General features: G+C 42.4%; 1 protein-coding gene across 4 annotated transcripts in view; it reads right to left on the reverse strand.

Moving 5' to 3' along the window:
* The window catches only part of DOCK4 (dedicator of cytokinesis 4), a 412625-nt gene that overhangs the window by 145385 nt on the left and 245500 nt on the right, over positions 1-21740 (reverse strand). For all 4 annotated transcript variants that reach the window (XM_074942246.1, XM_074942244.1, XM_074942245.1 and 1 more), the window contains exon 14: positions 2090-2214. In XM_074942246.1, the coding sequence (XP_074798347.1) occupies positions 2090-2214 (125 nt within the window). The remainder of the gene's footprint in view (positions 1-2089; positions 2215-21740) is intronic.

Below are 21740 nucleotides of genomic sequence, written 5' to 3' on the forward strand. Positions count from 1 at the left end.
CTTGTAATACTGTGTCCCTGCATTCATGGGGAATGTTATTGTGTATTCCCTGAAGGTGGTTAGCACAGACTTTGGATTGCCTTGTGGTCTATGGATTCCTCCCTGAAGGGTAGCAGGAGGGCAGGCTGATTTCTATTGTTCCAGTCTCTGTGCTGGCTGCACGCTTCCTATGGGTAATACAAATTACCATCAGTAAGCTGGAACACACTCTTCGTCCTTTGCACCCATGACCCTATCACTTTTTTACATGTAATATGGGCCATTCGTTTTGGAAGTTTCTTCACTTTGAAATTTCAGGTTATCTATCATTACATATAGGACATAAGTGGTGCTTACTAGCATGCTAAGGGCAAGAGCTGGCCATCAAATCTGGAGAAGGGAAGGAATATTTGCCCCATTCTTGTGTGATAAGATGGTGGTGATTTTGGATTTCCTCTAGAGCAGCTAGCAGGTACCATAGCTGTGGGCTCTGCAAATGTCTGAGCTTCACCTAGTGTTATTACATGAGGGTGAGGTTTAGCCTTATTCATTTTGTCCCAACTTTGCAACTGGCAAGAGTCCATTCTGATTTGGTGCATTAGCAGGGTCACATCTCACCATACCCTGACCGTAGCTGGAAGTGGGTGGGAGGATATGCACTGATGTGGCTTCAGTGTGTAAATGGGAGCCAGATTTAATACTGTACAGAGATTTAGCACATTCCATGTGTGGCCTCTCATTTTCCTCTCAGGTGAGAGATCATTTAGGGGACTTCAGTCTGTTTGGTCAAACATTGAAGTGACTCAACACATGTAGACGTAGCAGGCTATGATTTAAATGGAACAGGACAAAACAGGAATGATAATGATTGGGAGTCTTGATTGATAATGAAAGTGCTCAATAAAAGCTGCAGGCTGAGGCATAGCCATCTCTGCCTTGTGTCTTAATCCAAGTCCTACTGGGAGCAATAAAGACACCATCAGACTGCATTTTGTATTCATCACAGAAAAAAGGTAATTTTCAAAGAAATGTACCTGGAATTGTAAGTGAAAATATTGGGAAGTCAAGGACACTTGTGTGCCTATGAACGTTTTAGACAGGTAGTACTTAAGGTTCCATTTGAGTAAAGAACTTAGGCAAATGCTCAACTTTAAGCATATAAGCATTTCCACTTAACATGGTGCTCTGCTGGATCTGTGCCTATGCTACAAATTCAGGAAAGTATTTAAGCACATGCTTCATTATAAGAATGTGCATAAGGCATATTGACTTAAATGGGAATTAAGCATGCACTTTAAATACATGCTTAAATACTTTCCTGAAGAGGGATACTTTCCCGTATTTGCACTTTGGAATGTAAAATCCATTATATGCTTTTAAGAGAGTGTAGAAATAAGTGGGTGGGTCTGGGAATGGCCCATTTATTTAAATTGGCAAGTCTATTTTCAATATAATTAAGTGCACTAATTATGCTCTTAAACTAATGGGTTAATTTCCACACAGTAATAACTATTAATTAATTAAAATTACTTCATTTGCTAATCTTTGTTGCGTTTTCTCTAAACATCAAATAACTGAAGGATATATTTGAATGTGAACATATTTATCAGAGGTTTTCATTTTTATTTTTAAAAACCTTCCTCAATATTAAAGTATTGCAACATTAAAAGTTAGCGACCACAAAAATATCCAGAAAACCTATGACCAAATAAACAACAACAAAAATGGGAGACCGTGTGAGTGGTTTGCAAAAACGTATTAGCTATCACTGATTGACTAAACTACAGTAGTTGGGGTAGCAAATAGCTTATTCTAAGGAGAAAGAATTCAAATTTAATTTATATCTCACAGTACAAGTGAAAATATTTGCTCTAAGGCCAGTTATCACAAATCTTTACCTAATATGCAGTTTAGCAATATGGCCTGTTAATAGGACGTTCAGGTAAAGGTTAATATGACAAATCATAATATATCTGCCAGGAAATAAAAAAAGGATTTTGAGAAAAAACATAGTTAATAGTTTAAATTAACAATATTTGCTCAGCATCAACACTAAACACAAGCCTTCACTCTCTCTTTTTGTTTTTCACGGTTAGTGTCAAAGTAGTACCTTTAAAATTTGGCCACAACTGTCTACAATGTGCATCATCACTTCCACGTTTCTGGCCACACTTTTTCCTCCTTTTTCAAATTCTCCTCTTTCTATAGTGATGTATAAATCATTCCTCATTTCGCCTATAGAAAGAAAACATAAAACCCAAAAGTATAAGGGGCAATGCAAACCACATTAATACAACCTGAATTCGGTGGGAAGGAAGTAGAGAAGCAAATTCCATATGAGAATGTTAAATACCTTTTAAGTGTATGTTTCAAAGTAAAAGCCAGTCTGGCTTTGGCTCTCTCTAGGGACGGGATTAATTAGAGCTGTTTAGGAGCAAATGGACAGAACTCCCAGTGAAACTATGTCAACAATTAGGGACCACAACTGTGACTTTAGGAGCTTCCTCTTCAGGTCTCACCTCTAGATTTGGTAGAAGTCAAATTCAGGCTACACCCCTATAGCAAGCGGAGTCCAAACTGTAGAATAAAGTTAGATATGTTCTATAATTTAAATATTGCCCCTTAAATAGTACAGTAAATTTTCTATCAGGGTTTAGTGAACATCAGGCACAATACTTTTGTGGGTCAGTTTATTTAAAGTTTACTCTAATCTGGCCAGTTCACCACAACTGGTAGATCATCCAAAAAGAGGTTGTTCTATAAGAAAAATAAGAGCTCTCACTGTGCTGACATGAAACATACAGATCCTAAAGGACAGAGATAATACATGAAGACCTGAAAGATGTACAGCATTGACTGCAAGGTAACTTGCTAGATACAGCATCACGTAGCTATCTTCAGCAAAACCAGATTTGCAGATGAAGGTTACACAAAAGAATTAGGAGATGGCTATACCTTCATTCAGAAAGGGAAAGCAACAGAGGAAAACAGAATTTATGGCATTGGTTTTGCCATTAAAAACAGTTTCCTGAAATCAGTGAAAGACTTACCTGTGGGCAAAAATGAACACTTAATGACTCTATGAATTCCCTTAGAAATTCATGCTTTGTGATTCTTATCAGTGCTTATGTTCCAACCATAAAGAATACAGAAGAACTAAAAGAACAGTTCTATTCTGATTTGGATGACACAATCAAATCTACACCCAGTGAAGACAAACTCATACCTTAGGGGGACTTTACTTCCAGAGCTGCAAAAGACAGTGCAGACTCCAACTAGTCTAATAAAGAACTATGGTATTAGAAAAATCATCAGCAACAGTCTTCTCCTTCTCAGGAAGTGTGCTGAACATGAGCTTGTTATTATCAACACAATCTTTAGGAAAGCTGACAAATATAAAACTTCATCGATGCACCTGAGATCAAAGCACTAGCACCTGATTGACTATGTCATTATACAGCGAAGAGACATTAGGGACATCAAGATGAGCAAACAGTTGGACTGATCACAGGATGACCAGAGCCATTTTCATTTTACATGTGGTATTTCACTCATGAAACAGTGCCAAACAGATCAAACTAAAATCGAACATAGCAAACTTGAAACTTCCATTTAATCAGGGAAAACTGAGAGGAAAAAATCTGATAGCATTACATCACCCAAAAACGCACTCAAAGTGGTATATACTGAAATCAGCCATCCTCCAAGCAACAGAAGAAACTCTAGGCAAAAATCAAAGATGACACCAGGATTGCTTAGATGAAAATTATGATGAAACCAAAAATCTAAAGGAAAAGAGAGATGCATTTATGGCTTGAAAAAACAATAAAGAATCAACATCAAAACAAAGATAAATTCAAGTGCCTGCAAGCCAAGGCTCAAAAACAGCTTTGTGTTCTACAGGAAAACTGGTGGGAAAAGAAAGCAGAAGAAATACAGCATTATGCCAATAGTAACAACACAAAGTTGTTTTATAACTCCCTGAAGGCCATTTATGGCCCATTGAAATCAGGTCCAGCTCCACTAAAGAGTTCAGATGGATCTATCTTAATCAAGGACAAGACAGGCAACTCCGAAAGATGTATGCCACATTACTGAGTTACTGAACCTTCCCTCTACTGTCAACTCACAGGTGCCAGAGGAACTAACACAGCACCTCAAACATGAAGAAATTGTGAAGTTACCTCCTGCTGAAGAAGTGCAAAAAGCTGTGAACAAATGAAGACAGGTAAATCACCAGGGAAAGACAGAACAGCAGGTGAAATCATTAAACTTGAAGGCCTCCTAACTGTCAACTATCTATATGAAATTATTAAGGATATTCAGGAAATTGAGAAAATTCCGCAAGGTTTCAAAAGATGCAAGCATAATTATACCATACAAAAATAAAGGCAATGAATCTGATTGTGGCAACTATCAGGTTATCTTCCTTGCTATCAGGGCTCTACTATCAGGGCTTCCCTGCTATCAAGGCTCTTCCTTGGCTCTACTGTTACCAGCAATGTAGATCTGGATGCTGAGCTCACTAGCAGAATCAGCAAAGCAGTCAGGAACTTTGGTCTTTTCCAAGACAGAATCTGGAACAATAACAAATTGTCAACTAATATGAAAATCCATATTTATGAGACATGCATCTTATGCGCTCTTCTATGTAGCTCAGAAACATGGACGACTTATTCCAAACATACCAAAAGATTAAATAGTTTTCATATCAGATGCTTGTGAAAAATTCTTCAAATAAAATAGCAAGACAGGGTGACAAATGTAGAAGTGTTGGTATGTCATTCATGGGAATGTTGATTAGTAAGAAAAGACTCAGGTGGTTTGGACGCATCAAGCAAATGCCAGATTACAGGATCCTGAAGATTGCGAACTTCAGAGTACAAAGAGTCTAGAAAGAGAGGCAGACCGCTGCACAGATTTCAGGATGCTTGCAAAGATGATTTAGTATCCTTTGGAATCTCTGTGGATGACTGGGAAAGGAGTGCAGAACGCAGCTCTGGTTGGTGGAGTCAGCTTGTAGATGGAGCAAGGCATTGTGAGGACGACTGGATCATGCTTTGTGATGACCAGCATCAGAGGAGGAAAGAATCTGCTGCTTGGATTCAGAGCATTGCTAGTGTGTGGGTGTACCCTACCTATGGGACTGTCCCATCAGACTCAGCAGCCAAAACTCATCAGTGCATACACCATGATCTGTAAAGCTAGAGTGTGTCATTCTTCTTCAGTCAGCAGGGTGGTAAGATCCTTGCTTGTATTTTGCTCAATTGGCTTGTTGAAACAGTATCAGAGAAACTTCTATCAGAGACCCAATGTGAATTTAGATCAGGTCCAAGCACCACGGGTACGATTTTTTTTTGAGAGAGAGACTGATTCAGGAAAATTGCATTCAGCAAAACATGGAACTGTATGCTGTCTTCATTAATCTAAAAAAAGCATGCAACACTGTCAGCACAAATGGTCTCTGGAAAATTCTAGAGATATTTGACTGTCCCACCAAATTTATTAATATCCTTTGTCAATTCCACAAAGACATAACTGATCAAGTATTCTCAGATGATGGTCTCGCAAAACCATTTCCCATATCTAAACAGTTTGCACTCTCCATCAGCCTGGGGAAAAAAAATGAACTCTTCCAAGCAGCCCCTTCAGCCATGACCACTGAGTCAAATATCTCCACTGATGGTACAAAACTATAAAATGGCTTGGCAGTACCATCTAAAGTGATAGTTCCCTGGATCAAGAAATGTCAAACAGAAAGCCAGGCTTTCAGAAGACCTTGGCACGAGATACTCAACCGGCATACCATCAGTCTTAACAAAATTGATGCTGTACAATGCAGCAGTGACATGGATGTGAAACTTGGGAGAGTTTACCACAGAAGCATCAAGCAACTTGAAAAATTTCACATGCATTGTCTTTGCTGAAGGTTTGCTGGCAAGACAAATTGTCAAACATTCACATCCTTGGAAGAGCTAAACAATAAGCACTGAGGCAGTGATTTACTGAAGTTCAGCTTCAATGGACAGTATGAGGGGGTCCCCATGGTGCACCCTGGACTGTGGGACCACTGAGTCCTCTGTCACACCAACCTGGAGTATCCCTCTCACACTGTGATGCTGTGTCAAGCCATAAACGCTGGCAGGCACTGAACTTACTCAGACATCCACGGGCAGGGGGACACACAACTGAGTTACATGAATGATCTCTCAGCCACTCATGAATCATCAATAGAGAGGCTCCAGCCAATTCCCCCCAACTCCCCAGCTTTGCACCCGAGAGCTGTACTGTCTTACACTGGTCAGAAGCCTGGCTAGTGTAAGTTCATTACCCAGTCTGCCCCTCCCTCGATGTGGAGAGGGCACATAATAGGCTTGGTAAACTGAGCTGAGATTTCCCAAATCCTTCAACCAAAACACACTGTTTTATATAAAACAGATTTATTAACTACAGAAAGATAGTTAATAAATAGATACAGAAAGGTTTTAAGTGATAATAAGTAGGAAGCGTAGAGATCAAAAGTTGGTTACTTAAGAAATAAAAGTAAATTCTCAGTTTGAGTTCTACAAATGAAATAGGATTTGAAACAAGCAGTGTCTCACCCTGACAGATGGTCCAGACAGGTCACAGATCTTTAATACACAGGCTGGAACTGCCTTCCAGCCCAGGACCACCCTCAGCCAGTTCAAGGTCTTTGTCCTCCAGACGTTCCTTCCAAGTGTTGAGTTGCGGAGGGGCGGGGAGAGGCCAAGTGATTATATCACTTCCCCTCTCTTTTATAGCTTTTGACTTGGGAACCAGGCAGCCCCATTGACTACATGTTCTCTCTGAGAAGTCTTCTAGGATGGCCGTTGAGAGAGTGGAATCCTTTTAATTGGCCATTAGAGCATCTGGCTACTCCATAGTTGTACCTGAAAGGCTGGTTGTGGGTGTTCCCAACCTCACAATATATTTCAGTAATACACACACAACAAAACTTCCTAACTTCACATACCAGGATAGTACATACAATCCAATGGCTCAAGACTTTTAAAATGATACCTCACAAGGCATACTTTGTACAAAAGATATCATTACATGACAGTGGTGAATATGGAGGTTCCAGGGTGTGACTGAGTGTCACAGACAGGTCATGTTATCATAATGGGTGATGACAGACTCCCAAAAAAGTCCTCTATGGTGAGCTGCAACTCAGAAAGAGCAGGAAGGGTGATCATTCTAAATACTTCAAAGATACCATTAAGTTGTATGTCAACTCGTGTAGCATAAATATGGATATCGGGGGAGCGGGATAGCTCAGTGGTTTGAGCATTGGCCTGCTAAACCCAGGGTTGTGAGTTCAATCCTTGAGGGGGCCATTTGGGAACTGGGGCAAAAAATGGGGATTGGTCCTGCTTTGAGCAGGGGGTTGGACTAGATGACCTCCTGAGGTCCCTTCCAATCCTGATATTCTATGATTCTATGATAACTTTAAAGACACAGCCAAGGACAACCTGAATGGAGAGCAACTATGCATAAAGGTTGTAAATACAAAAAAGGCAGATGCAAAAAGCTGATCGAAAATAGGGCCAAGAGTCATGCAAAGTCTTCAGTGGGAGCCTATACATTCCTATATGACATCTGTTCATGACCTTGCTGTACACAGATGGGGCTATAAGACAAAGCCATATGTATGTACTTTTAAAAAAATCATCAAGGACGCCCATAGGTGTTCTTTTTATTGTAGAGTCATAAATATTCAAATAAATATTTCGTAAATAATGACAATGATGACACATCATTACAATAGTTCATCTTAAGATTCAATCAACTTAAACTTTGCAGGATAGCGTCATAACATGTCACTTTTCCTTGCATAATTCTACTTCATGCGACTAACGATTTTCAAGTAGCAGAAATGCTGACACTGTGATAGGAGTGAGTGTTTTTACATTAGTCAGCTGATACATGTGAGATTGTTAATAAAATCATCCCACCAAAACATAATCCAAACTATGGCCCGATGAACAAAGGTACAGACTTTTTTTTTTTTTTTGCTGCACAACCAATTTCCTTTTAGCCTTTCAGGACTATGACATAACAAAGATGAAGATGGGGGTCTAAATTATGTTGTTCAAGTGGCAAGCAAACCAGGAATATAACATCTTGCTATTTCTGGATTTTACAGAAACTTTGTCTACTTTAAAAAAAGTTTATAATAAAATTTTCTAGAAATAACACAAGATGCTAATTAACAGAAACGTGTGACATGTGGGGTCCTTGTGTGGGACACGTTTACTCAAGTATTGGTTCTAGTCTCTCACTTTGAAGAGCTTTAAATTCAGAGAAATAGTTAAAAATTCATCTTTTTTAATTAAAAAGATGATTTGCGAGAGCAATAATTTTGGCATGGAAGTGGGAGCTATGGATACATCTCCTTCAAAGATAAACTTGAATTCTAGGTGCATCTGCTGTAAATTCAGCAGTTCCACTTCATAAGGAGTTGTGCATATTTTGTATGTTGTCTCCCTAAAAACACATACCACCAAGTTCCAGAAATGTTAGATCCTAATGAATCTGTAACTCAGTTGAAATCACAGAATTCCTCCTGATTCTATTTTTTTAAACTGTGCAGAAGTTTGATGCAAAACAAGATAGCAATTCTGGCATGCTGAAAAGCGTTACAAACTTTTGTAAAGCTTTCAATGCCATGGTCCAAGTTTCAGTTTTTTAACAAAATGCCAAACCAACTCTTTTTTGTTGCCCACGGAGCTCTAATTGCAGGGACGAAGGGACAAAAGAGGAGGATGTGCCCTTCATAACATCAACGTGCTATCAGCTGAATGAGCCACAGCAGACTTTACTGGGGCAGAGGGATGTATAATTTAGACAATACGCTTCCTGATCTAAATTCACTCCGGAAACTCTCCCTGTTTTTGACGTCTCAGATAAACCAAGTCATCTGGGTTGCCTTACTGGAGAAAACATGGAATTTTTTCAGTATTATCCAATAGTAATTAAAACAATGAAGAGTATACATCTCTCTCATGCTATGGGAGGAACAACGTGGCTTTATAGGGTAAAAGATGGGTAAAAACCAAGGGAAAATGACTGAGTCACACAGGAGGATGAATCATATAGAATGGATGCTATACTTAAATACCCATATAAAGCAAATATACACTCAATGTCAGGCAGATAAAACAACAAGCTGCTATTCACAAGGCCAATATCAAATATGAAGCACTATAATGCAACACTTTTGATGCTGTTATTGCATCATAGCCCATTTTATTTCTATTAAATATTTATTTCTATTAGATGATAAAGTTAGTTCAACAAAACACATATACATGCTGTAGACATAACAGTACTGGGATGCTACAGTACTTGAAGCCAAGCTCTCAAGAAATCTTTAGCATTTTCTATATGTCTATGTATTATACTCAAAAAAATAGGTTAAAAGAATGTTAAAGTTGTAAAGTAAAGCACTCCTAAATTAGTAAATGTTAGAATTAAGGTAATGTGTGCAATCTTAATTTGGCACCCTTGCACATATGCGTTATCCGACAGTTTTAATTATGATACCATGCAACAGGACCACTGCCTCATTCAGTGCACAGAGCAGATGGTCCTCTGGGGACAAATCAGGGCTGTGTAATAAGGAAGACAGCTGAAATCAGGAGCAATAGTTGCAGAGATGAAGCATGATCAATACAAATGGAATCTTCAAAAAATTTAGCTGCCAAATTAATAAGTTTATGAGCATATGGGTTTTGTTTGTTTTTAATATGGGCAAACAATGTATTTTTCCCCCATCTCATATTTTAATTCCTTGGGTGAAGCATTTATTTTATTTTATTTGACTTTAAAAGGCAGCCTGAGGCAGACACCTAGCATGGTAAATTTAAGCCCAAGAAGTTAAATTTTCACAAAATTATAAGCAACTGAAATCAGGATCTTCTAATGGGTAGTGCCAGGCAACTTTAAGTATAGATGGCACTACCAGCTCTACCTATTATATACATATTGGGTATAAAAAAATATAAACACAGATGTGATTTGTGCATCTCCTCAAAAATTGTGTGTGTATAGATAACATTTGCCAGTTATCACAAACTCCAGTGGATCACAGCTGGTATTATAATGGCCCACCATTAAGAGCTCTTGATGTAGGAGGAACTCTGTAGAAAGGGGAGGGTATATATCAACAAAGTCACTAATGAAGCTAATAATGACCAGGGTCTGATAACCAGCCACACAGCTATAGCAGGGCTAAGAGCTGCTTCTCTGTGTGGATGTGGAATCATGAGATGAGAGTCAAAAGAAACTGGCAGACAGTTTTGGCTTGTGGGTCTGTCAGTCCTTGGAAAAGACAGAGGCAACATGATCGTTTCTTGGACAGGGCCTAGGTGCAAGGCTTGAGGTTTCTGCTAAAGGGAGTTGGCTGTTTGTTACCATTCCTGTTTCAGAAAACAAACAGATTATGCAAAGAAAGGATCCCGACTCTCCGTCACCAATCAGGTGACTGGCCTGAATAGCCCTGAAAATCTGGCACCACTTGGCCAAAAGGTAACAGTATATTTTTCCCTTTTCTTCTACATAAGACCGGCCATACTGGCTGGGAGCAAAGGTTCATCTAGCCCAGTGTCCTGTCTTCTGACAGTGGCCAATGCCAGGTGCTTCATATGAAATGAGCAGAACAGGTAATCATCAAGTGATCCATCCCCTGTTGCCCATTCCCAGCTTCTGGCAAACAGACGCCATAGATGGACCTATCCTCCATTAATTTATCTAGTTCTTCTTTGAACCCTGCTGCAGTCTTGGCCTTCGCAACATCTTCTGGCAAAGAATTCCACAGGTTGATTGTAAGTTATGTGAAGAAATAGCTAAATATATTTTTAAAACCAAAACAAAACCTAAACACTAAAAAAATAGTTATCTACCTTTCTGTAACTGTTGTTCTTCAAGATGTGTTACTCATGCCCATTCCATTCTATTTCTAGCTGTGTGCAAACCCACGTGCGCAGTCGGAGATTTTTACTTTAGTGATATCCATAGGGTCAGCTATAGCGCTCCCTTGAGTGCCATGCTCATGTGCATATTAGGTGCTGCTGACCATACGCCCTCTCAGTTCCTTCTTGCCCACAACTTCAACAGAGAACAGGGTGGGTAATGGAATGGACATGAGCAACACATCTTGAAGAACAACAGTTACCTACCTTTTTGTAAGTGTTTTTTCTTCTTCGAGTGCTTGCTCGTGTCAATTCCATTCCAAGTGACTCACAAGCAGTATCTTTGGAGGTGGGCTCGGAGTTCACAGTCTAGCGACTTGCAGTACTGCTCTACCGAAGCCAGCATTCTCCCGGGCCTGCTGGGTAAGTTCATAAAGGGACGTAAATGTGTGGATGGATGACAGGTGGCTGCCCTATAGATGTCCTGTATAAGCAGCTGGGTAGGAAAGCTGCCGAAAAGGCTTGCGTTCTGATTGAATGGGAGGTTACAATCGCCGAAGGGGGCACCTTTGCTGATCATAGCAGCAGCGAATGCAGGCCGTGATCCAAGAAGAAATTCTTTGAGCAGACACAAGACGACCATTCATCCTGTTGGCCACCGCGACAAACAATTGTGTCGACTTGCAGAATGGCTTGGTCTATTCAATGTAGAAGACTAGTGCCTTCCTGACGTATAGGGAATGCAATCGATGCTCCTCCTGCGACTAATGCGGCATTGGAAAAAAGACAGGCAAGTAAATGTCCTGGCCCGTATGAAACTGCGAGACCACCGTGGGCAGGAAAGCCAGATGGAAGACCATATAGGGCGGTTCCGAGGCAAGCACCCTAATCTCAGAGACTTGGCGGGCAGATGATATTGCAAGTAGGAATGCAACCTTCCAGGAAAGGAGAAGGAGAAAGCAGGAAGCCAGAGGCTCAAAGTGGGGTCCCGTGAGCCATGACAGAACAAGATTCAGGTCCCATAGTGGAACGGGGTCCCTAACGTGCGTCTAGAGGTGCTTGAGTCCCTTGTGGAACCTGGCAGTCATGTCCTGGATGAAAACCAACCTACCTTCGAGCGGAGGATGGAAGACCAAAATAGCAGCCAAGCGGACCTCGAAGATGAAAGGGTCACCAATGGGGACAGAGCTGCGAAGGGAATCCCCTCCAACATCGATGCAGGATTCCACCACCATTTGAGTGATGGCAGTACTTGTCCGGGAACCTGACCATACGGTTCACACTGTGTCTGTTGGGGATATAGACTGATGCCAGCCACATCTGTAGGGGCCTGAGGTGGAGCCGTGCATGCCAGACCATGCAAATGCAGGCTGCCATGTAGCCTAACAATCGCAGGCAATGTGAGCAGTGGTGAGAGGGTGGGCTTGCATGCACAAGATCAGGTCTGTCATGGCTTGGAACCAAACCTCGGGAGGAAGGCTCTGTCTGAGTGGAGTTGAGGACCGCTTCAATGAACTATATGCATTTTAATGGAATTAAGGTCCATTTTTTTTCTTGTTTATTAACAGACCCAGACAGAACAATGGACTGTAAGAACCGCTAATGCTCTTGTGATGCAAAACAAAGCACTCCAACTAACTGTTACAGGCGGTAAGAAGGAACTGAGAGGGTATAGGATCGGCAGCGCCGAATGTACCAACACATGAGCGCAGTACTCAAGGGGGCGTTACAGCCCAGCCTATGGATACCGCTAAGGTAAAAATATCAGATGACTGTGCACATGGGCACGCACTCACCTAGAACTAGAATGGAATCGCCATAAGCAAGCACGCGAAGAAGAACTTACAGATCTGAACATTCTCACATGAACTTCCAATGGGAGTTGTGGGGTTACATCTCCATGCAAATCTTTGAAAATACAGAAGTTATGGTACGGCCATATTAAATTAACAGAAGGTGGGGAAACTGCAATAATACTGTCTATGATTCAGCCTTAACTTTCTCATGCATCCTGAGTATTTGCTGCACATACTGTATGGCCATTTGCTTTTTTAAATAAATTTCATTGTATGTGAAAGGCACTGAATTGAAACAACTGGAGAATTAAGTCAGAACTTGTACAGTACAGTGCAGCACAGCAGAGGCAGTGGCAATGCCTGATGCTCCATATGGTCCAGGCTGAGGTTGATGGTGGGATGGAAATTGTTGAAATCATGGTGGAATTCCTCAAGGGCTTCTTTTCCATGGGTCCAGATGATGAAGATGTCATCAATGTAGCACAAGTAGAGTAGGGGCATTAGGGGACGAGAGCTGAGGTAGCAGATAGAATACCCCAGGTCGGGGTTCCAGGGGTGTGTCTGTGCGGATTTGTTCTTGTGCTTTTTCAGGGAGTTTCCTGAGCAAATGCTGTAGTTTCTTTCGGTAAGCACAAGAACAAATCAGCGGCACTGCGATGGGTACCCACATGGCCCCACGGTATGCCAACGTTTTTATGGCTGACTAAGGACAACGCTTCCTCAGCTCTCGTCCCCTAATGCCCCTACTCTACTTGCGCTACATTGATGACATCTTCATCATCTGGACCCATGGAAAAGAAGCCCTTGAGGAATTCCACCATGATTTCAACAATTTCCATCCCACCATCAACCTCAGCCTGGACCAGTCCACACAAGAGATCCGCTTCCTGGACACTATGGTGCTAATAAGTGATGGTCACATAAACACCACCCTATACTGGAAACCTACTGACCGCTATTCCTACCTACATGCCTCCAGCTTTCATCCAGACCACACCACACGATCCATTGTCTACAGCCAAGCTCTACGATACAACCGCATTTGCTCCAACCCCTCAGACAGAGACAAACACCTACAAGATCTCTATCAAGCATTCTTGCAACTACAATACCCACCTGCTGAGGTGAAGAAACAGATCGACACAGCCAGAAGAGTACCCAGAAGTCACCTACTACAGGACAGGCCCAACAAAGAAAATAACAGAACACCACTAGCCATCACCTTCCGCCCCCAACTAAAAGCTCTCCAACGCATCATCAAGGATCTACAACTTATCCTGAAGGACGACCCACCACTCTCACAGATCTTGGGAGACAGGCCAGTCCCTGCTTACAGACAGCCCCCCAGGCTGAAGCAAATACTCACCAGCAACCATACACCACACAACAGAACCACTAACCCAGGAACCTATCCTTGCAACAAAGCCCGTTGCCAACTGTGTCCACATATCTATTCAGGGGACACCATCATAGGGCCTAATCACATCAGCCACGCTATCAGAGGCTCTTTCACCTGCACATCTACCAATGTGATATATGCCATCATGTGGCCAGCAATGCCCCTTTGCCATGTACATTGGTCAAACTGGACAGTCTCTACGTAAAACAATAAATGGGCACAAATCAGAAATCAAGAAATAGAACATTCAAAAACCAATCGGAGAACACTTCAATCTCTTTGGTCACTCGACTACAGACCTAAAAGTGGCAATTCTTCAACAAAAAAACTTCTAAAACAGACTCCAACGAGAGACTGCTGAATTGGAATTAATTTGCAAACTGGATACAATTAACTTAGGGTTGAATAGAAACTGGGAGTGGATGGGTCATTACACAAAGTAGAACTATTTCCCCTTGTTTATTCCGCCCCCAACCCCCCATTGTTCCTCAGACGTTCTTGTCAACTGCCGGAAATGGCCCACCTTGATTATCACTACAAAATGTTTCCCCCTGCTCTCCTGCTGGTAATAGCTCACTTTACCTGATCACCCTCGTTACAGTGTGTATGGTAACACCCATTGTTTCATGTTCTCTATGTATATAAATCTCCCCAGTGTATTTTCCACTGAATGCATCCGATGAAGTGAGCTGTAGCTCATGAAAGCTTATGCTCAAATAAATTTGTTAGTCTCTAAGGTGCCACAAGTACTCCATTTCTTTTTGTGAATACAGACTAACATGGCTGCTACTCTGAAACCTTAATTATGTTAGTATCTACACTACAGCCTTGCTCTCTCCGGTTTAAGTGCCTTACTACACCAACATAATTCCATCTCCACAAGAAGCGTAGGGGTTGAGTTGGGGTTTAGTGAGGGTGACACACTGTCTGTGTAGACACTGTGTTACTTATATTGGCTATTGGCTGTCTTGTCAATTTCACGGCAGGAGCGATGAAATTGACAAGAAAGCCAGACAGCTAGAGACCAGCTGTCCCCCACTCTCCTGGAGTATTTCATTTAAGGTATCAATGGAAAAGTTATCATCTATCAAATATGATTATCCTGTTTGTATGCATATATCACCTTTGTATCTAAAGATAGGAGCATTGACTATGTACCAGTATTTCAAATGTGTGTGCTCCTGGAGTAACCCGGTAGTTTACATCTAGTCTAGCCAGCACATTGTGAATGGACTATTCAAGAAAGAACTCCTGACTCAATAGTTTTGTAATTTTGTCTCATTCATCATTTTAACTAGTAGACTTAAAACAAATTATTTCAAGCAAAAGTGGGGTAAAAGATTTACAAAGCAATAATAAATAAAAATAATCTTAATAAAACACAGGCCACAACAGTACTAATTAAATTAGACACATATTTACCAGGACAGGTCAAAATTGGTGAAGCATTTTTCACCAGATTTCAAACAACAGTTTTCATAAATTGATTCTGAAATAGCTTTTGAGTCCTCAAAATTTCATTTGCAACAGGATTTTGATAGAATTAAAGTTTTTTGCATGATGATTTACAAAATTCAGTTCTAGCTTTAAATTCTGTTATTTTGCCTGTGCTAGCTCATGCAGAAGTAGATTGCCAGACTATTTCTGCCTGTAGTCTCTTTAATGAAGTGCTCTTCCCTCTGGGTCTTTTAGGGAAACACATCTGGCAGTGCCTTGCTGAAATCCTGGTTGCACTTGAGGTCAGGGGCATCTGGCTAAATGAATTTGCTTACCACACACAGGCTGCTCCTCCACTCCAACTGCAGAAGCAGCAAAGTGAAAGCAACCAGATCTCTGACATACTGTTTAATTTCACTTTGTAGCCTCTCTCTCCAGACCCACAAGCTATAATAGGAGCAAAGCTGCAATTAACAAGTTCTCTGAGCACTCCATTCTTCTAACCCCTTTCTCAGACCATTACTCTCACTACCCTGTTTCCCAAGGCACCAAGCAAATCAACACAGCAGGAGGAGAAGAAAAGTGTGTGTGTGTGTGTTAGAGAGAGAGAGAGAGATTAAAAGCTCATTTTACTCATCCATCCTGAGACATGCTCATGTATATCTCCTCCTGTCCCCCACTTCCCAAGACTTGCACAAATGGTAGCTTGACTGGCAGAACTGAAGATTTTAAAAAGGAATTAGAGCAGGATTTTGAATGCAGAAGATATATTCCCCACAGATCATAATAGTTTTATGGACGCTGGAATTTCAGGTTCGTTTTACTGGACAATATTCTTTTAAACTCATTTCTGAGTACCTAATGCAAAAAGACAAGGTTACTAGCAAAGGTTAAAAAAAAAACAAAAAACTTTTGTAGTCTTGGCAACTAGGAAAAGAAACAAACGTAGAAAAAGTAGGGAGGTCTGATTCATCTAGAAGGTGAAAAATTCAGACTATTTCTTCATGGAAGAATACACAAGTGTGCGTTGTTTCTCACTGCATGCACATTTATTTAATAAAAGTAATGGTTCTTTATTAAGTAAATAATATACAAGCAGATGCAGAGGTAAATGCTCAACATAATCATCAGGGAATTTACTCCACAGCTCTCATTAGCATTACTTTTAAATTCACCTGAGCTCTTGCATGCTAAACATGCACTTTCTCTCCTCAAAGTCATAAATTATTGAAAATAACTTATAAAGAACGTCCTTACAGCTTCATCCATCATAGGCTATGAGGTTATTTTCATAAAACTACACAACCCACAAGCCTCTACATACAGTATTTTTCTTTTAATTCCAGAGAAAGGGGGAGCAAGGTGCGAGCAGAGGAATGGATTGATTGGAACATGTGTTCCTACACATAAGCAGAGCAAAGACTAGACGAGGAAGCACCTAGAAAAAAATCCAGAAGTGGCATTGGTAGTTATGGAGTCAATAAGCTTCTTGAAATGTGGACTGTCAGGAACTTAAGAGAGACCTAACAGATAAGTGAATGGACAATGCTATGCCAAGTGAAGTTCAATGTTCACAATGTGAAGTTATGCACGCTACTGGGGAAAAAATTAAGTTACGCAGAACCCTCACAGGGTTCTATATTAACTGTAGGAAAGGGAGCCGAGTTTCAGTTTACCCAGGTCAACGAAGACTTCAGCTCAATGTGTAGCTGTGGTCAAAAAAGCAAACAAGATTTTAAGATGCATAAGGAATGGGATGGAGACTATTAGAGAAAATATAATGTTGTTATATAAATCAATGCTGCATCTCCAGTGCTGTGTGCAGTACTGGTCAGCCCATCTCAGGAAGGATATTGCAGAATTAGAGGAAGTTCAGAAAAGGGCAGTGAGAATGATTGGGCAAGGAAAAAAGACAGTTACCTTTCCCTCAGTAGTATCCACAGAGAACCGGCTTTGGCGCTCCTCGGAGTGGCTCGTACATGCCGCGGCACAAAGGGTGCCACCGCACCCCCCAGCCTCGGTTCCTTCTTGCCAGAGACTCCGACACTGGGGAAGGAGGGTGGACAATGGAATGGACATGAGCAACACATCTCGAAGAACACCAGTTATGGAAAAAGTAACTGTCTTTTCTTCTTCGAATGCTTGCTCATGTCCATTCCATATTAGGTGACTCCCAAGCAGTACCCTTGGAGGTGGGTAGGAGTTCATGGACGTGTAGCTTGTAACACAGTTCTGCCGAACCCAGCATTGTCTCTGGCCTGCTGAGTAACACGCTGTGAATGTGTGAACCAAAGATCATGTTGTGGCTCTGCAAATGTCCTGGATGGGAATGTATGCCAGGAAGGCCACCGAGAATGCTTGAGCTCTGGTCAAGTGGGCCCTGACCATCAGCAGCGATGGGACCTGTGCCAGTTCATAACAAGTCTGGATGCAGGAGATGATCCAGTTGGAAATCCTCTGTGAGAACACCAGAAGGCCCTTCATTCTGTCCGCTGTTGTGATGAAGAGCTGGGTCAACTTGCGGAAAGGCTTGGTACACTCCAGGTAAAATGCCAGGACACGTCTGACATCCAAGGCGCACAGCCTCCTTTCGTCACTAGTGGTGTGCAGCTTGGAACAAAACTCTGGGAGGAAGCTGTCCTGGTTAAGATGGAAGGAAAACACCACTTTTGGCAGAAAGGCCCAATGTGGTCACAGCTGAACCTTGTCCTTGTAGAACACTGTATACGGTGGCTCTGATGTCAAGGCTTTAATCTCTGAGACTCGTCTTACTGACTTTACTGCTACAAGGAAGGTGACCTTCCATGACAGGCGGGAAAGGGAGCAGAGGCCCAACGGCTCAAAAGGCAGGCACATGAGCCTAGAAAGAACCAAGTAAAGGTCCCACAGTGGGGTAGGAGCCTGGACCGGCAGGAAGAGCCTCTTGAGGCCTCTCAAGTATCTGACCATGTCATGAGAGAACACTGTCTGATCTTGGATCGGCAGGTGGAAGGCAGAGATGATCGCGAGATGCACTCTGATTGGAGAGTGTGTTAGATCCTGGTTATTTAGATGGAACAGGTAGTCTAGGATAGACTGTACAGATACCGCACTCTGATGCCCAACAGGAAAACCTTGTCCACTTGGCCAGGTAAGTCGTTCTAGTGGAAGGCTTCTTACTTCCCAAGAGGACCTGCTGGACCTCATGAGAGCAGGTCTGCTCCTCCGGGTTCAGGCTTGCAGCATCCACACTGAGACGTGGAGGGGGGCGAGACTGGGATGTAGGACACATCCATGGTCCTGAGACAACAAGTCCAGTCAGTTGGGCAGGGGCCAGGGAAGATCCTTTTTGAAATTGGGGTGGGGGGCAGGGAGAAGGGGATTTGCCATAGGTCATTAGTAATTTTCTATACCCCTTCATGTAGGGGCAAAGCCACGCTAGCAGGTGCTGTGGACCAAAGGACATCGAACAGGAAGTCCGCTGGCTCCTCTAGCTCCTCTGCGTGAAGCCCCAGGTTGGATGTGACCCTCTTCAATAGTTCCTGATGAGCCTTAGTATCATCTTGTGGAACTGGGTGAGGGAGACCCGTAATAGCTTCATTCGACGATGAGGATGAAGAAGCTGGTACCGTAGGATCTGTCATGTCCCCTGGTGGTCTCGCTGGCTGTTCCCCTGGGTCCTCATGGTCCTGGGGGCGGGGTCTTCCCTTCTGGGACTTCCACCTCCGGGGGAGGGAGGGATGCTGAGGCTGATGGCCTATCTGAGGCCCCCAACACCAACCAGATGGCCCACAAAGGCTGGGTAAACCAACAAGGGTTCCAGGGGTTCCAGGCTGCTGGCCACTGGCCTTGGGGCCACAGGGTCGGTTGCAGTGCCGATGACGTAGATGGTACTGCCTGTGGCGAGGCTTGTCCCAATGTCAAGGACTCTGCTCAGTGCCAGAGATGGAAGCAGAGTGGTCGCTATTAGGCGACCATGATCGGGCGGACCGGTGGCCCTTCTCTGTGCGGTGCCGGCTGCTTCGCCTAGACATAGACCTGTTTGATCGAGAGAAGTCCCTCATGTGGGACCTTGGGAACTGGTGACATTCGGCGGTTTGCCCTTGGTAATCAGGCGATCTACGCCTCATGATGCTTGACCGGTACCGGAATCTAGACTGGGACTGGGAGCTGGAACGGGCCGGTCGTTGGGAGGATCTCTCTGGCCGTGAGGATCCACATCTCGGTGACAGGTGGCTCCGCTCAAACGATCAGTCACATGTTGGGTGCTGAGGCACTGGAGACACGAAGGGAATGCAAAAGTTGCTGGAGAATTAATGTAAGTGACGAACTTGGACAAAGATTGTAATTTGCTGAAATTAAGTTTTGTCACTAGAAAGTGTGTTTTGTTTGGTTTGTAACCATTCCTGTCTTCTGTTCGTATTTAGTATCACTTAATCTCTATTTTTTATTAATAAACTCATTCTTGGCTTATTATAAAACCATCTCAGTGTTGTTTATTAAACTGGAAGGTTACTCCTCAGTTAGCCAAACAGGCTGATGTGTGTTCTCTCTCTTCAGAGGCAGTGAACTTAACTTCTGAGAGTGTTCAGTGAGAGGGACTGGACACTGCAGAGAAACTTGGGCTCACTGGTTCTTACCTGCCAGGCAGTGTTTGGATTGACAGAGTCCTGAAGAGTTTGCTTGCAAGGCAGACAAGCTGGTGTGTCAGGGAGCTGATACATAGCTTAGCAGCAACAAAACTCTCATTTGCTGAGGCTAAGAGGGTTAACACAGGGACTCAGAATTCTGGCTACCCCAAGCAGGATATCACAGTAGACTATTGCTTTTTTATTACTTCTCTGGCATTTGAAATTTCCATTAATAGCGGGAATAGCTGTTATTTGATGGTTTTACCAACAGGGAAGAGCACGCATCCGCTTCACAGGAGATCGCTCTAATATTTCTCAGGGCTTCTTGGGTTTTGGCAAGTGTGGGGGTGGGTAGTGCAGTCTGGTCAGGAATTCACCTTTATTTCTTGGTTAGTTCTCATTGTATCCGGTAAATTTCTTCAGCAAAGTCTGAGGAAAGAGTTTCATAGCAGGTGATGCTTGGCACCGATATCACGACTATGCAGTCTGAATTGATCTGCTGGATCACTGTGCAAAATAGCTATCGGCCAGTATGGTGCTGTGTTGATGACAGCTCCTGTAGATGACTCTTTTCGTTTGCCCCCTTTGCTGCTGTGGTATAGGCCAGTACGAAGTTTTAGTACTCTTAGTGAGCGATTCAGATTCATTTTGTGGCACAGACATTTCATCTTTCTGTCTGTGCATTCTATCTGCTGAGTCTCAGGGTGGAGAGAGGAAGAACAGATAGCTTGTGGCCAAGGCATTGATGGTAGGGGACATCAATTGATTACACTGTTGTACCAACTTGTCTTGGTCTTGTTTTGGTCTTGTAGCTGGGAGGTCTGTTCTCCTCAGGTGAGTTGAAAACCTAGAGAATTCAAGTTTTTATGTGTGAACCAGCTGATGGGAAGGAAGAAAGAAAGGTTCTGATCTTCACCTGGAAGAGGCGGTGGTCAGATCTTGAGAGTGGAACTTTAGCGATATCCCCTATGTCTATTCCTAGGCTGAAGATAGTGTCCATCCTGAATATGTGGGTCAAGAGATGGTCTGTGAGATTCCTGTTATTGCCAAGTGAGCCAAGAGATCAATCACTAAAACAATGCATGGTCCACTGCAGTGTTTTGTGGACTTAGAGAGGGTACAAGAAGGAGAGCTTTTGTCATCCCTAGAAGTTCATAGCCTGTGGAAGTCAGATTTAGTTATTATATAGTTGCTTTCAAATGTGATTCTGTCTTAATTCATGGGAAAAACAAGGGAAGAGGTCAAGGAGGTGATAGCTTTCAAATCCCTTCTTTGAGTTAATTGAGTGTATGGGGAAAGGTAGCACCCTATATAAATCCAAGGGATACATTATTTTATGTGCAGATGTCTCAGACCTGTAATATTATGGCAGTAAGAAGATTTCCTTATGATCACACAAACTGAGTAACAAGCCAACCATTAACAAAGGGAAGCTGAACACTGCTCACAAGAAGCATCCACAAATCAGACTTTTCTCTCTCTTGACCCCACAGAGGGATTTGGATATAGACCAAGACACACTTCTGTGGTCATTCCAGCTGTGAAGAGTCCTGGTGACACACACTGAAGGTTAAACTTCTCTACT

Source organism: Natator depressus, chromosome 1, assembly GCF_965152275.1.
Source record: "Natator depressus isolate rNatDep1 chromosome 1, rNatDep2.hap1, whole genome shotgun sequence".
NCBI lineage: Eukaryota > Metazoa > Chordata > Testudines > Cheloniidae > Natator > Natator depressus.